Here is an 18,027-nt window from a genome sequence, read left to right on the forward strand (position 1 = left end):
CTAGACAGTACAAATGTGTACACTAATTTGCGCCGTAACACCGAAGCAGTTTGTCATTTTATTGAACTAAATTTTCAGAACAAGTTTAAGGCCAATTTTCCTAAATGTGCTTTTGTTCACTTGTCAAGAATATTTATTATGAGTTTATTTTAACGTAAAAACGACCCTGGTGGTTCTCTCTCAGGATGCTCTTCCTCCAGCTTTCTTCCCCTCTCTCTTTCTCTCTCTCTTACTCGTTAAAATGACTGTAGTATTGGCTTGAAACAATAGTGAATGGATTTTTGCTGTGGTCCACGGCCCTGGTGGCATAATCCCCTCATTTTCCATTCCTCACACAGCCCTCAGGCTTGATGGAGACTGTTTTAGTGGTGGCTTTGCTATGTGTAATAACATGCAACATCCTCCTTTTTTTTGTATTAGAAAAATCTTTTCTAACATCAGCGCACAAGCTACCACTTAGCATAACCTATTGTATGTTTTGTGTGATTTTCCTTCCCTTTTTTCCCCTCTCACGATAAGGTTTGAATTACTCTGCTCACTCGCTTGTTTCTTAGTCTACCATGGTGGGGCACTGAATCAAACAAATCTCCTCAGGGGATGTGCTTCACTAACAGGAAGTGGAACAAGCAACAGGCACGTGTATTTATGCATGTGTGTGCGGGTATATGGGGCGCGCACACACACACACATTGGCTTGGTGATGGAGAGAGGAAGAAATAGAGAGATTGATTGCAGAGGTTAAAGTTTTCCGGCATTGTGCTTGGTTTCCATCATATAGACATTTCAGACTCACAAAGACCATTGTAACAAAAACAATAACAACTCAATGGAGTTTTTTTTGTTTGTGTGTGTGTTTGTTTTGGATGAGGTGTATCCTGTAACGTTCAGCCTTGCAACCAAACATTTCACGGAAAATAATGGTGTGAGAGTAAGAGCATTCATTACCCAGTCAAGCAGCACGCTTCCCTTTCTGAGGCGTAGCATGTGTAACCTCCTGCACACTCGAGCAGGATTTAGGAATGAAAGGTAAGTTAATGAGTTCTGCTGGAGACAAAATTGTAGTTGAAAAAGGTGTGAGAAACAAACACACGCAGATAGATGGGCTTCTTAATGGTGTTTGCCTCTGTAAGGCGAAGATGGTACTGTATAGAATTAACAGGAAGAAGGAAGTCTTTTAGTAAAATACCGGTCTTTTATTCTGGGCTGCTCTGTGTGCACTGAATGCACAAAATCCCATGAAATACAGTTACTGATTTACATTCATTTTGGTTATAAATGTAGATATTTATATGTATTTCTGATCCCTGTGTGCATCTCATTGAGTATAATTTGCATTGTTTTGTTCCAGATGCTTCAAAGGTTTCTCGCACATTTTTTTCATTGAGTGGCAAAAGAGGAGAAAACATTGTTGCAGAAGGAAATATGATTTCAGCGAAGGATAAATGTTGTCGACCGGCTGTTTGAAAAGGGCAGGATGTGAACATCATAATCCTTCCTCCGCTGAAGAGGAGCTACAATCACAGCATTGAGCTTTCAGCAAAAGACGACCAGCTTACATGGCCTTGTTTAACCTTTTACTCACATTTTTGAAGTCGTGCACCTCAAGAACCTCCTCGCTTCCGTTTCCCATTCTGAAGATCTCAATGCGTTGATCTGGGTCAATCTCCATCAAGCTGTCTGTCTCTACACCATCCAACACAGCTTTGTACTGATGGTCATACACCTGCAGCAACACAAACAACCCTCAAGCACAAATAGAATACAATAGATTATTGCAACTGTGTGTATTTTTTGTTGGCTGTATCATCCTTTTGTGCCAAAGAATAGTAAAAGGCCAGTAAAAGCACCCACAATGACATTCAGAATTGTTCGTCATTGAACAGCTCTGTGCTGAACGCAAGAATATCCTGTTCAGACTTCTGAATAGCTGCCAACATCTCAGGGTTTTTTCAGCGATTCAAATAGGTCTTGGTGTTGACAGCTGTTTCCCAAGTCGGAAAAAAACAGGCCAATGAGAGTTTTGTAGAATGGGGACGTTTGGGTCATCTTCCCGTGCCAGATCCAGAAAAATAACAACAGAAAAATGGCACAAAGAATGGCAACAAGTTTGCTGCATCTGTGCAGGTCGTTATGAATCAACTTAAAGCAATAACAACCCTTAAATCAACCAGCAATCGTCGTGAAAAACATAAAGTTAATGGCTCCTAACAACCACTACCGCCGCTTGACTGAAAATGACGACGGCTGGACCCCATATGTCACTTGCTGGTGATTGCTTGTTACTTGCTTCCGATTGAAAATAATCAATCAAACAGAAAACAGCTGACAGGAACACGATGTCAGACTGAATAATGAAGTGAAAGGAAATGGCCATTCTGCCTCATTATCCCGCTGAAGGAGTCTTAAAATACTCGCCATATACAAATTTGTAGCAAGTTAAAACTCTGTTCATTGATTTCTCTTTTTTGGGCCACTTGAGGGCAGCACATCAACCTGCAAACACATTGACCCGCTATCCCTTTATAAAGATTTTTTGCAGGACAAGTTAACAAACAGTTGCCTATTTAGACACCCAGAAGAAAAATGATGTTAATTCAGAGTCGTGTTTCCGGCTACCTGATGAATCTAATCCAGTGTTCACTCTCTGTGTGTTTGTTACCTTCAGGTTTCATCAGAGATTTGGATGAGGGGTCGATGAGAGCAGTAAAACCAAACCAAAACAGTTAAAGCTGTTGACATACAACGAGTAGAAAGATGCTAAAATGATCCACACAGCTGAGGGGAAGTGCAGAACCCCTCCGGAACCCCTTAACATAACACATCTGAGCCATTATTAATATAAAATTACTCATTATAGCAGCGTTACAGTATAAAATGCTGGATATTTCCTTTAACTCCTCATAGCAGCCAATTACACTAACATCACCCATGATCTCAAACATCACAGCAGCTACAGTACTGACAGACAGCTGCTTGAACTGCTGCAACATCAGTGACTTCAGCAAGTAAGATATGTCTGTTGACAAGCTGTAAAGCTAAATAAGGTTATTATTCTATTGATCGAAGGTGCCTGACATACGTACCATAAAGACCTTTTGAATCCCCCGTACAGTTAAAGCCTCTCCACTGTTGCCTTAAAGCAGTGTTGTTTATCACAACTGCTTGCTTATGTACTGTTCTTGGACATGCATGGATAGCTCTTAAAATTCCCTGTCTGAAAAATGATTCATGCCCACCAGCTGAAAAGATGCTATTAATATTTATGTGAGGGTTGTGTTATGATGAGAAATATATTGCTGAGTTCATCTTCATCTGTCTCAGTGGCAAATCAGAGCCTCGGCAATGAGACGCATGATTAATGAATACACTCGGATGGGAGTCCATCAGGATTTATATCCCTCATCAGAAACATCTGAATGTCCTCTAAGGCGCTAACACAAAATTAGCTTTACACTCTTCCACATGTTCGGGATTTCACGTGTTTTGTGTCTGCTCTGCGGCATCCAGGACATTTAAACACACTGCATCACACACAGCCACGACTTTTCTTTTTTCTTTTTTTTTTTTCGGGGGGGTGAGAACAGAGTAATAATGATCAAATGGGATATAATTCTTAATAGAAGATCACTGTTAGAATGGCACGAGCCTATAAATCTCCATTAACATGGGTCACAGTAGCCTTGGCTCCGAAGAGAAGTAGAACTTCAAATCGTCAGGAGAAGCCAAATTAAGATGGGCTTGAAATTTAAGTGTCAATTGAGCAGTTATGGATAAAATTGGGGCTATTAAACAGTCTAAAAGTCTGTGTGGTGAATTAAAGTTCTATTTGAGCATTTCTTTTATATTAACATAAAGGTGGAATGGGGGAATAGATTCTGGAGGCTTATTGATTTATACTAAAACAGTGAATTACATTTTCAGCAGGCTATCACTTTTGATGAAAATCCAGCAGTGAGAATCTCCCACCGTACCAGGTTGAAATAGATAATAATGTATTACAACAGTTTGACTTCAACTGGTTCAATATCCAAAGCTGCTGCTGTGCACCATAATTGGCATTCTGAAAATAGAAATGAATAGCCTCTGTATGGCCTCTTTTGATACTTATAGATGCTTCAGCACACAGAGAAACTTGGAGTGTGATTTATGCTGCAACAAGGGGAAGATTTTAGAGCACAACACAATATTTTGGCTCTCTGTAATGCGGATGATCGTTATAATTTGTTTTTGTGCTGATTCCCATTATTTCCATCGTACATTTATGTTCAAAAATATGCAATGGTAGATTTAAAGGGGACTTGTGTCTCATAATTTACTTATCTTAAACCATTTCTTAACAGCAGTTCCTAGAAACTGTCACTACGCTGCACAACCTTTCAAAGAAAAAAAATACTACGAAAGTTAATTAGCTTCCCATACGACAGCGAGCAGGCACATGAAAGGCCAGCACACACTGTACAGGAGGAGAGGCTCCAATTTATGTTACACCCTCAGTTTTTACAAAGGCTACATGTGAGCATTTTAAGTACATTTGAAGCTCTTGAAGCCACTGTGACATTAAAGGTGCAGTATGCAAGATTTATTTAAAAATACACCGTGAATTAACTGAAAGTCCAGATGCTAAATCAGTCAGAGACACTTGTGTCAAGGAATTAACCGTTTAAAGCCAATAGTTATCCGGTTAAATTTGGTGGAAAAGGATCTGCTCTTTTCTTAGCAGCAGCAAAAACTCTGCTGGGGGATCTAATCCGTCTTTAAGAAATATGCATGAAATAAACAAGACCAAAAGCCTCATATTAACAAAGTAATGGTGAGCAATGTCAGGTTATAATGGTGACCGGGTGCATGAATTTGACTGGATGTCACTCATCAGCTCATAGCCTCATACTGTAGCTTTGATTGAGCAGTAGCTGTGATGCATGACTGAACTAGCCGGTACCAATCAGCTAATTCGAGGACAACGTCAGCTCTTCAGAGCTTTTAGCTATGTTTTGGTCTTTACCAACTCCTGAGAGAAACACCCAGCAGCTAAATGCTCCACTATCTTCACCAGCTAACGGCTAACTGTGTCTGCCAGCTGTCTGATGGTGGACAGGTAGCCACCTCCTGGTTGGGCACTCTCGTAGCTCCCTGATCACCTCCACACCTGCAGCTCATCCACCATCAGCACATCGACCCCACTTCTTCACCCATTCTTCTTCACCGTGGCCGTCTCCTGTCCTCAGGCCCCTTGATTTCCCGGTCGTTTTGAGAATTTGTTGTGTCTGTGGTTTTTCATGCTGACACTCGCTGTCTTTCTCTGCGTTCCCGCCTGCCTAACCGTCTGTCTAACCCGCCGGCTTGTCACCTGCCTCCTCGCCTCAGCTTCACTCCCAGACAGCCAACCTCTCACCCTCGCCTCACTCCGGTCCAGCCACGCTCCGGCCCCCTCCATTACCTCTCTTCCCCTCCTGCAAATCCTCAGCCAGCATTCCTCCATCTGGCACCACACTGGAACACACATTAATTGCAGAAGAAACATTACCGCAAACCAAACCTTCCTATTTATTGAAAAACTACCTTTCGCATATGTCCAGAATCCCTCAGGAACAGCTGGTCTTTTCTCACATCACAAGATGTCCCAGACTGTTGTTCAGTATGAGATCAAGAATTTAGATCTGCAGACCATTCAGGCTCACGAGTGTGAGGCCATCTGTGTGAAAGCCTTCGCAGACAATGCCTTGTTTATTTCCTCTGTTCAAGGTTTCTGTTTGAAGTGGTTCTTAACAATCTCCATGGTTTCAAACACAGGCTCCAGTGAAGGGAGTGAATGAGAAGCGGCAGGCGCAGCCAGACCTGCGGGTTGTTTGTGCGAATGGGTTCTGGTGTGGAACCCGAAGGCATTAAGCAAAGGTCACGTAGATGTTGTTACAGGTGAGTGGGTCGCAGTGGGTACAGTGTGTGTGTGTGTGTGTGCGTGCGTGCGTGGAGAGAGCGTGTGCATATGTGCATCCATGGAGGAGGCGGCCATGGGAACGAGAGAGATGAGTTGATGACAATATGTCCTCTTCGTTGTCCTTGAGGGTTCGGAGATAGAGGCTCCAGCCAGGCGGAACTGGATGCCTGTCACTCACGGCGGGGTGGTGATGGCGGTGGAGGCGGGGGGTTGGGAAGTGCAGGGGACAAGGTGGCGCAGGGGCTGCGCAGTGCACCGGCCTCCTGGGAGCCATAGACAGCCCTGTGATAGATTGAGGTGGGCAGCAGCTTAGACAGTCACACTGGCAAACATTGTGTCCTTTTGGTTTTAGTCCTTTTAAAGTCCTCGCTGGTTTTAAAGCACATAAAGACACATAGCTTCAAATTTTGTGTGACAAAGCCTTGTCGAAAACAAGCAACATATCGTGGCATTATACTGCATATGAATTTTATTTGAAATACATTAGAAAGCATATATTATAAACAGAAAAATCATCCTTCTGAAACAGCAAAGTAGGTTGTCAGTGCCCTCTTTCAGCCCAGTAAACAAAATAATATACTATGTGGTACAAATAATTAATAATAATATATATACTACTAATTTGCAAGTACATTTTGTAAGAAATGTAATGCTGCTCAGATTGTTTTCTATCAATATGGTGACAAATATGTTTAATTATTGTTTTGCACAATGCTGACACTTAAATGTTCAAGTATTTCATTTCCTTTTCCTATAATATTTCCTACGGCACTACACCATCAACACACAACAAATAACATATGATTAAACTTTTTATTTGTTAGATTTAAACGTCCACAACCGTCGATCACGGTTAGGAAAACACCACGGTCTGGTGGTATAGAAGTGTCATTTCTACGAGTTGCCGAGCCCTTTTGAAAAAAGCACTCGTGAGGGCCAGTCCTATTATTGAAGTAAGGTTAAGTGTAAACTCAAACTGTAAGTTCAGGGAAAGATCAGCTTCTTTACTCCAGTTAAAAACACTTTTCACCGTCAGTGGAAGAGAGGATGTGAGCTGCTACTGAAGAGAGCCTCTATCAACAAACCTCCCACCTGTATGACTATTCATCATGGTTAACATGGCCACGCTACATCTGGCTGTAAAAGTCCCATTATGTTCTTTCAGAAAATGACCGACACTATTGGTTTTCTAGAGAGCCGCTATTTGCACGGCTGCAAGAGGTTTCTTGTCTGACGAAGGCCGCCGGCTATCAGGTGAGAAATGTGCCATTATTGAACACTGCCTTTGCATTAATATTGATATCTTTTTGCAGACTTATTTTCCGTGGAACTCACATTCAACTGATATCGTATTTTCAAGCAAGATGAGCACACCCAGTGATGGACTGGGATCAGCAAACAGCCCTGGCATTAAGACATACAGAGGCCCAATTTCCAAACTGAGCAGGGACGCCCCACTTCTGACAAATCACATCAAAACTGGAAACCCACACACTACACAGCAAAGAGGTGGGATACGAGAATTCACTGTGAAAGCAAAGACACCCAAAACTTGTATTGTCCACGCTCGCCTTGAAATATCATAAGAGGAGGAAAGAGACGCGCAATTACCAGACTATAAAAGAGCCGACAGCAAGCACAATGGTAGTAAGAGCTGCTACAACACACCAAAACAACATTCAGCTGTATGAAATGTAGGTCATATGTATCTGATATGTAATCTACCATCCCATCACAGCTTTATAGGTTAGCTCCAATACAACCACCACAGCAGCTACGCTATACTACACAACCCCACTAATTCAGGCTTACCTTCATGTAGCCTAGTTAGAAAACATGAGAGGAATTAGCTTTTCCCTGCAGCCCCATCAATCATTTTGTCATATTGAATCCAGCTTTAGATCACTTTATGAGTTACTATAACTTATCCATAACCATGAAGGCCTCCAAATTGTCTTGAGACATTCTGTTCCCTGACGATAATCCACCTTCTGTCGGTAAGACGTCTTTCACTCGACGGCCTGAAGTTGGGAAAAGATGATATTTTTTAAGAATCACATAAAAGGGCTGATTTAGAGTGTTTTGGCCCGAAATTACATTGATCTTTTTTCCTTTTGAGCGGCCAGGCGGCCCATCTGGCAGCTTGCCAGATAACCGGTCCCTCGCTGTGTACACCTTCAAATGTGCCTCCTTAATGGTAGGTTAAAGGTTAAGTAAATAATAAAATTAATGTTGGCTGAAGTCCATTTAGCGGCTTCAGTTTCAGGGCCCTGGCGTTGTGTGTGCTGGCTTACTGTCACACCGTCAGGACTTACTGGGACGCCGGAATAAAAGAGTCTTTGTTAATGTTAATGTGCTTTTTCTGCTATGAAAAAGATCCATTTGGAATTTCCAGGTCACACATATATTTGCGAGAGGCTGAGTTTGACTCCTTGATTAAAATTGCGCATTTAGTGCGTCTCAGGAACATAATTAAAATTATAGGCCTGTGCTTAGAAATACGTCAATAAACTGTCTGCATCGGAGAACATTCAGAGCTCAGAGTCAGTCAGTCTGTGTATCAGAGGAGCTGCCTGGAGCTTGTTTAAAACCCGTGTTTGAAACTTCGCTAATGGGCCGACCCATTTGTTCACAAATCACACTGAGTGCCTTCAGCTGGCTAAAAGTGACGGTGTGGTTCGCCTGCTCGAGAGCTGCTTTAAATAGACAGTGAATGCAACACTTCCCCGTATTTGATCGGAGGAAGCTGACATTTCTTAAAGTGTTTTTTAAGGAGATTCCTTCGTTGCACTGACAACGAAACTGCTGATAGTCATGCTGTCTGGGTGCTGAGTCACACAGTTTGATGTCTCCAGATGTCTCCTCTCTATTGCGTTGTTTGTGTAACGTCAAGCCAGTGCAGGCTTCAGACATTTAAGGTTTGTTTTATTGTCATTTATGCAGCTTTTATTTGCGCCTTATTGTCCAGGGTTTACATCTGTGAAGTATTATTATGGGCCAGTATTTTGCAGTGATATATGGCTCTGGCACAAGTGTCAGTGATTTACAGAAGCAAAAAAAGAGTGGAAAAAAACGCCTCTTTAATCAGGTTTGTCTCACAGGTATAAAAGGAATCATCTGACTTTAACTCAGAACAGCTGAGCGTGGAAAAAGCAGAGTCAGCCGATCACCTCAGATCTCTTTCTTTCTCTCTCTCTGTTTCCCTGCTGCTGGATCCTTGTCTCTAAGACAAGGATTCAGGATGCCAGACTTACTTTTCAAAGTTCAAATCTCCTCACATGAGCAGCCACATACCTAATGTCTGCTAATGTCTCCCAAGTACTCTGCTTGCACTCTGGTTGGCGACGTTGTTTGTATTAGAGTTTCTCATTTTCTCTGGAGTTAAAATGGAACCTCTCTGTCAGACACACTGGAAATTGCCACTGCAGAGGTGTAACCTTTACAAACACAGGCGAACACAGTTACTGCCAGAATAATTAATCCTCCCCTGGAACAATGATGATTAAAGGCGCACACACACACACACACACACACACACACACACTGAGGTTTCAACAGAAACATGAGAAAATTACAGGTAATGAAAACAAACCTGGGAGGAGAATTCTCGGAAACACAATACATTAAGCTCGAGAGCAGAGTAGGAGCAGCTTCCTATGGAGATATTACTTGAAAATGAGGATCCACAAGGGAAATAATTACAGCCAGTATAGATTTCCCAGCCAGGAACAGTGGCCCTCACACATCTGAACACACGTGTATCTGTCAGACTCTCTGTGGTGTGCATATTTGTGGATGTGTTTTAAGGTAATTTTAAAGTCTGAGAGCAAGAGAGGGAAAAGAAACAGAGAGCGATCTGATTGTGTGGTGTCTTGAGACCATGGGGATTATGCTTGTGGACACTGATTACCAAGCCTGTCAGCTCCCAAGGCCTGGAGAATTTGGATAAATGAAGTGGGAATGCTCCCCGGCTGCCAAACGCATGCAGGCTGCTGTTCTGGACAAACACCGGCTCAGATAATTCAGTTTAGAAAATACTGGTCAGTCACTAATGTGTCATCAACTTAGTTGGTGCAGGGTAGAATGAGCCCGTTGGCAGTGCACGACATCCATCTCACTCACAACATGGTGCAACATGTTCCAAACAGTGGAAATGCACTGTTTGGCTGCACTGATGACGCTGCATCTATTTTTTTTTTTGTTTGTTTCGGCGTCCTTGTCAATGAGCGCATCGGCATACGTGTATATTGAAAATGAAAATGATTTCACTCTGTAAATGGCTGCACAAGCAATTCTGGGTGAAGATTAAAAAAAAAAAAGGCAATTACTCGGCCAAAAAAAGGGGCATTGAAAACAACACAACATAGAAGAGATCTGACTTTTGTTTTTGTTCATTGTTATTTAACTTTTTTTTGTGCACTACACATTTGTGGTTCCACTCTAAAACTGATTAATCCTCTACCTTAACTGAAATTCTCCCTTTTAACATCCACATTCATAAGAATAATTAAATCAGATGCCCAATAAAGTGATAACCCAACTGTTTTGCAATGTCATAATCTTTAACAGGAAAAAAAGGGGATTTAAAAAGTATCTATAGCAGCACGATATCTGCTTATAGCAACCAAAGTGTGAGCTTTTGTATTTTTAGCATGCATTTAGTAGCATACTGGCTCTTTAATCATCATTACAAAGCAATTATTAATAAATTATTCCAGGGGTTGGGTTGTTCGGGGTTAGGTTTTTAAGATTGTAATTAATGTACAACAACTTTGTTTGTAATATCAATAAGCATTAATTAGGAGGTTGTTGAGGGAAATCTCTTGGTTAAAGGTCAAGCGGAATAATTACGAATAAAAAGCCAATATATTGTTAATATACATGCTAATATGTACATATGAACATCCAGGGGGAGGACATTGAGACAGTGGATAGTTTCAAGTACCTGGGTGTTCACCTTAACAATATACTGGACTGGTCCCACAACACCGACACCCTGTACAAGAGGGGCCAGAGTCGCCTCCACCTCCTGAGGAGACTGAGGTCCTTCAGAGTGTGCAGACCCCTGCTCAGGACTTTTTATTACTCTGTGGCAGCCTCTGCTATCCTCTACGCTGTCGTCTGCTGGGCCCCGGGCAGCACAGAGTGGGACACCAAGAGACTGAACAAGCTGGTCAGGAGGGCCAGCTCTGTCCTGGGCTGCCCACTGGACTCTGTGGAGGAGGTGGGTGAGAGGAGGCTGTTGGCCAAGCTCACAGCCATCATGGACAACAACTCTCACCCACTGCACTGGACTGTAGAGGAGCTGAGCAGCTCCTTCAGTGGACGACTGAGACACCCTCAGTGCAGGAAGGAGCGCTACCGCAGGTCATTCATTCCCACCGCTGTCAGACTGTACACCTCCACTGTGTAGTTATTATGTGCCATAACCTCTGTTCTTCTCTGATCACAAACATCCAAATCCACTACTGCTGGACTAAAGACACTTTAAACTTTCACAGTTGTAATTTATTGCTCCGTTTGTTCCTATTTGCACCTTTATTTGCACCTCTATTGTTCTTGTTCTTCCTATTGTAGCGCTACCGCAGGTCATTCATTTATTCCTCCGCTGTCAGACTGTACAATCCAATGTATGGCTATTATGTGCAATAACCTCTATTCTTCTCTGATTATAAGCATTCAAATCCATTACTGCAGGGCAAAAGTCACTTTTAAACTTTACAGTTGTACATTTTTTCCCCCGTTTGTTCTTTTTTGTCCTTCTCTGATTATATACATCCAGATCCACTACTGCAGGGAAAAGGCCACCTTACAGTTGTTATTTTTTTGCTGTTCTATATATATATATATATATATTTTTTGCTCCGTTGTTGCTTATTTGCACCTTGTTCTTGTTCTTCCTATTGTTCTTATTAGCACCCTAATTGTTCTTATTTTGCATCTTATTGTTCCTTATTGTTCTTATTTGCACCTCCATTTGCTATTTGCATCCTGGTGGTGCGGTCCGGCTGCACAGTATGTGGATTTTGTGCATATGAGAAATGCTTAGATGTAAACTAGATGAGCACAGATTTTTGTGTGGTGTCCAGCGTGAGCTTGCAGGACACACTCAACCGAGCCCAAAATACATTTCCTCTCGACAGACTGTCCAATGGTAGACTGTGAGGCAGACGATTCCCACACCACTCTGTAATTTTTTATTTGTTTGTTTGTTTTTACATTTTTCTTTCTTTCTATTCATCACAAAATCCACTTCCGTGGATTTTTCTGTGGAAATCAACCATATAGATAATCTCATTAGTCTTAATGCAACGTAGTTTTTACCTTAAAGGTGGGCTTAGTCATTGTGAGGCATTGTTGACATTTGCTGAATTCAGTCAATATCTCTTCACCGTCCACTCTGTTCTGCGTGTGTGCTGAAAAAAAAAACAGTTTTTTGTACACATTCCTGCCTCTGTGAACGGGAAACAAACAAAGCGGCTCGCACTGAGCTACATAACGCCGTTTCAGACAGCCAGCAACAGGTGGGGTCCTGCTTATGGAGAGGACAAGGAGAAGGTGAGGGGAGATGGAGGGAGCTAGAGGGACAGTAAACCTGCATGTTGCTGTGTAACTGCATTGTGAAGGAGGAGACATGGCAACATCAACAGTCAACCCCCAGAATCACTGATTCCACTTTTTATTCTTTACTCCTCTATAAATCAACTGTGAGCCTCAAACAGTGCAGCTTTAATTTGTTTTTTCCCTCCCTTTTTTCTGTAATTTGCCTTAAAATGATACTGGAAAATATCACATTGAGTGAAAGAGGTAATGTTGATTTACATTTGTGATAAGCAGCTTTCATTCAGCAGCGGCTCGGGCCGGTAATGCCGTGACGGTCACGTGATGCAGAGAAGATGTATTGCTCGAGTATAGTTCAGTGTGAGCAGTCTGCTGGTAATGGCATGCTTAATGGTTCATTTAGTAGGCAGTGTGTAGTCCATACTGATTGAGTATGTAGTATGCAGCATGTTAGTATGCGATTTCAATCACAGCCCTTCTGCTGTGGAACTGTGTCAGCAGTGGTTGCTGCTAGCAACCAACTGACAGAACAGTTCCTGTTACTTCCTCCGAAGGTGTCGTGAACCCCGGTCGCAGAAAAACCTGCGCTGGAAGCCGTCCACGTTTCAAGAGAAGAGCAAGTGTTTATTTAACGTAATTCCATTTTTATTCTTAGTCACTAAAATATGCCTAACTTTCAGATCAACAACCGCACTAAGCTTTCTTGGAAGCAAACTCGGAGGAATCTTCCAATATACAAAGCCAAACATGTCGTCTCGACTTTTGTCTGGAAGCTGTATGCATGTGCCCAGTCAGTGTGTAATGAAAGGATGCAAAGTCAGACTCTGGCTCTAAATATAAGCATTTGTAAAGCACAGAAGTATTTCTGCATTGTAATTAGCACCAGTCTTTTTAGTGGTTTTGTTATATGTGGAGGTAAATAGCTGCATGCAAGCAATTATGAAACAGTGCCCAAGTTTACCCTCTTTTAATCTTCAGGAAGTTCTATCAATAGCACCAACAAACACCAATGGATGTTTTGACTGAAAACCTGCTGAACCTTGAATATTTACCACTCACCAGACTGACATGAAAAATAACGTCAACTTATTTGGATCTCGCTGAAATTTATGAGTTTGCGTACTTGAGCCTGAACCCTGGCATTTTTGCGGTATGTTAATATGCATTTGGAAGCCATACAAAAATCACAGCGAGAGTATGTGGTGCATGTAGCATTAAATGGAAAGCTAAAACTAGGTTGGCGTGGGGTTAAAGTGCTTTTGGGAATTCACCCAAGCAATTACTTTAAGCATCAATTTGATGCTAAAATGTTTTACAGCTGCCAATGCCAAAGGGCAGTTAAGGAAAATGCTAAGGTCATTAGCCTTTCAACAAATAAGCTAGAAAGTGTCAAGATGCAAAAGCTTAATGGAGCCATCTTCCTCAAGCACATTAACACTGTTAAAACAAACAGCTACTGGCATGCACCGCCCCTCCGAGCCGCCAGTTCTGTTGCTTGATAGTGTATTTTTCTCATTTTGTAGCAGATCACTGGCAAACACACAGCCAATCTCATATATTTCCAGCGGTGCTGCGATGGAGTTTAATTGCAGAAACATGTACAACCATCTAAGACATTGGCGATGACGGAGTCACTCTTACAGGAGCGCAGAGCAAACGCCTCTTCTGCACCGGTGTTCCATATCCACACAAATCCACTGTGCGAGAAAAGCTATACAATTACCTGCCACTGGTTAAAAGAAAGTGCATTTACCAAAAAGTGAATTACGACAATTCATCACAAAACACTCCTGAAGTGCATTAATCATCACACACTGACGATACCTAACAGCCTGAGAGTATCCGAGGGTGGACTTTTCCTTTAGAGTGCAGCACACTGGAAAAGCATATTACTGTAAGTCCATCAACAGCCCCCTGGAAAAAAAAAGTTGTTTTTATGGGCATAGTGGTTGTGAAAATGCTTGAGCTTCACAGGGTAATGGGTTTGAGTCTTCTGCCCCTAATCAGATTGGTATCAGATAGGTGTCGAATGGCGCAGATGGCCATCAGTCTGGCGAAAATATACTTTGAGATATATGAACTCTTCTGTTTAAATTCTTTTACAGCAGGCCAGGCAGATTTGCCCACAGATTTTAAAGACATAGCTCAACATTTTGGGAACTACACTTGCTTTTCTTTCATAATTGGATGAGAAGATCAACCCCACTCCCACGCTTGTACACTAAATAGGAAGCGAGGAGACAATTAGCTAAAATCGTGACAGACAGCACGTCTAAAGCTCATAATGAACACGTCAGCAAATAAATCTCTCTAAAATCACAATTTTTTGTTTGCATTTCTGCTTTTGTCTGGATTAAACAAATAAAATACACTGCTGCTAGGTGTATCTCTGAACTCTGTTCCCCCCTGCTTCAAGTCTTTGTGCTAAGCTAAGCTAATCGGCCTCTAGCTCCACACTAAATGCACGTTAGAGTGGTGTCAGTCTCTGGAAAGTTGGAAAGTGAGCATATTTCCACATTCTTTGCCTGGCTGTTGCCTGTTGGTTCAGTGTGAACCAACTAGAGGTTAAAAATGTTTTCTGCTGAGCACTTTAGGCTAAAAAAAAAAAGTGGAGGAAAGAGGAAATAACACTGCTTTAGAAACAACAAAAAAACCCAGCTACCAAATAAAAAGGTTCTTCCAGGAGCACCTTTTTGTCAGGAATAATGGAGCGTGGAGATATCTGAGGGCTTGTGGAATAAATGGAGCATATTTGTGCAGTGTGGAATTTTGGCAGAGCTCACAGACTCTCATGCTTCTGCTGTTTTATTTTCATTGCTGAAATCAATTCACTGTGGAGCCTGTGAATCTTGAACGTAGCCTACCTTCCTCTTCTGTCAACCTACTCATACCTGAAAGGGGTGTAATGACCCACTTTCTCTCCTTGTCCCCCAGCGACTCTGCCGCTTACCACGTTTGACCACCTTGCTGTGGTCGACTACAGTCTGCAGCTGCTGTTAATTTACAGGAGCACTGTGCACCCCTTTCCCGGCTCTGAAGCATATATGACTAATCACACCAGTCATTTTAAACAACTTGAGCTCTCTCTGGCAATAAATCACCTTGATTCGTGCTACTGTGCTCATAATAGAGCTGCGTTCAGGAGGGAGGCGAGCTGGGGGAACTTTGGGAGCTATTCAGTACTTTTGGTCAACGCGCTGCTGTGAGACAAACTCAGGGACTGGGACATATTGTTGTTCGATGTGTTGCTTGTTTCTACGATCTCAATAGAAATCAAAGCGAGAACAACAAAGGGTTGTATTTTCTTTGTACAACAGCTTGGGGAATTTGATGTTTCCCTGGACTTTTTGCTTAAAGAGTACATATTTTCCTCTCTTTTTAATCTGTTTTGCAGTTTACAACTTTTACAAAATTCACCATCTTAGTGTGATTAATATGCCACAGAGATTTTTCAAAACACAAAGCTGCGTGTTCAAACGAACGTGACACCGACCCCACCCGGGCTGAAAATGAGATGTTGCTAACTTACATTTAACCACTGTTTGATCTACTTTCAACTATTTATTTTCAAGTTCTAGCCAAAGCCCAGATAAACTAGAAAGACGAAATAGTGGCTTTCTTCTTCACCTCAATAACATGGAGAAAAAAGGCCTTCCAACATGGCCAAGAGTGTACTTTTTTATCTTCACCTGCCAACTGTAAGAGAGAACAGAGGGACCTCACAAGGCCTTTAAAGATGGTGTTAAACCGCTTTTTTCGGGACATGACAAACGATGTAGCAGTCCCCAAATTCCACAAGCTAACATATGTCTTCCAAAGTATCAACAACCAGTAAAAAGTAGTAAAAAATGAAATGATGTTTAAAGTCCTGGGCTATGACGGTGTCGTGCCATTTCTCTTTTTATCCCTGTCATTGCATTGTTCCATTATTACATCTTCCCTTTGTGCCTTCCCCTGCCTGGTAACCACTGTGCCGAGCTGAAGAACAATCTGCTCCTTGTCAGGAGCGCTGAACGAATCCTGTTGCTTATTGTTGAGGTGAACACGTTATTTGAATACGACCAATCTCCTGTAATAAAAGGCCCGTTGTGGTTTATGAAATATTCATCAAAGGTATCCCCTGGAGACTCTGATGCATTCAGATGCATATCTCCGAATCTGAAACAGACTTCGACAGACAAAATATTGCAAGCAGCTTCTGAACTACGGCAGACAGTCACAAGGTGGGTGACCTCCAGAGTGGATACGTCTCCTTGTCGCTCTGCTGGTTTTCAGCCATTTCGTCTCTTAATAAATCAACAAGAGCACACTCTGGGCTCCAGCAGCTAAGTGGCATTTAAGAAACAGCTTGTGAGGGCTGTAAGGCTGCAATTTGGATCATTTAGACGCAAGGCAATAATTTGGCCAGATGAATGACATTAACAGCAACCGGAAAGTTTTTAAGCCACTAAAGCCACTAAAGAGAAAAAAGTCCAAGTAGCATTTTATTAAAAGTCAATGAAGGCTGAACTTCTTGTGGTTCAGAAGGACAAAAACGCTTTCCATTTGTTCAGGTTCGCTCAATATTGGGGATGTGACACATTTAAATTCTCTGGCGATTTACCAACAGATGACAATAGATAGTCGCCTCGCTATTTATCAGTAGTGCGTGTACTGCATTTATCTGCGTGCCAACTTATGCGCGCACAAATTGTGCTTGGAAAGCAATAAAAGCCGGCGGTCTACATTCAGCTCGCAGGGAAAATGCCAAGATACTGTTTCTGCTACAAATAGCAATAACAGCAGCTTCAGCCGACATCCGTGGTCTCGTCGGGATGATCAAAGTTGGAATCGCTGCAACAAGAGCGCAACCACCTCTCTTCTTCATATCACAGCATTCCAAGAACAACAAATCCCCCACCTCGCCAGTACTTCATCTGCACCTTATAACATATAGAACAAGCCAGCGACGCCGGTAACAAGGTAGACTGTTAGAACAAATCCTAACAGGGCTGCTGGTAGATACAAAGGCTCATAATTTTTCAAAAATTGTTTACAGCATGCTTCTGCCTTGAAGACACAATAAAAGAGGGAGTGATAATCCTATGCAGAGATGCTGGGCTATCACACTGGGACTATGGGTACTGATGAGAAGCTCTTGGTCTGTTGCCATGGCCCCTGTGTGGGTTGCATGTCAGTGCTGGTCTTCTCTTCTTTTTAATAACACTGAAAAATACTTTGAAGACCCACTGGGGAAACACAACACATTATGCTCCCAGTGGTCTGGGTCTGTGACTCCACAGCTTAACATTGTTTCATGCTGCTAAAAAAAAAAACAAAAAAAAACGTTAGAGCGTCATCATTTGACTCAGTTGTTCAGCACAATCTATTATCAAACCCATATGGTTCATCATGGTCAGCCACTGATGAAAGACATGCAAATGAGGCACTTAGAAAGAGCAAATTACAGGAGCGCTTTTCAGGGTTTTTGCAACTGGTTGGGACTTGAAATGAAGAGAAATGTGATTTCCTTTTTTGAGAATGAGGTATCG

The 18,027-nt window shown here is 42.1% G+C and overlaps 1 protein-coding gene across 1 annotated transcript in view; it reads right to left on the minus strand.

The window, feature by feature from the left end:
- Positions 1–18,027, minus strand: part of tnmd (tenomodulin) — a 45,712-nt gene that overhangs the window by 16,460 nt on the left and 11,225 nt on the right. Inside the window, exon 3 of the mRNA XM_041944439.1 lies at positions 1,583–1,723. Within this exon, the coding sequence (XP_041800373.1) occupies positions 1,583–1,723 (141 nt within the window). The remainder of the gene's footprint in view (positions 1–1,582; positions 1,724–18,027) is intronic.

This window comes from Chelmon rostratus, chromosome 9 (assembly GCF_017976325.1).
Source record: "Chelmon rostratus isolate fCheRos1 chromosome 9, fCheRos1.pri, whole genome shotgun sequence".
NCBI classification, from domain to species: Eukaryota; Metazoa; Chordata; class Actinopteri; order Chaetodontiformes; family Chaetodontidae; genus Chelmon; species Chelmon rostratus.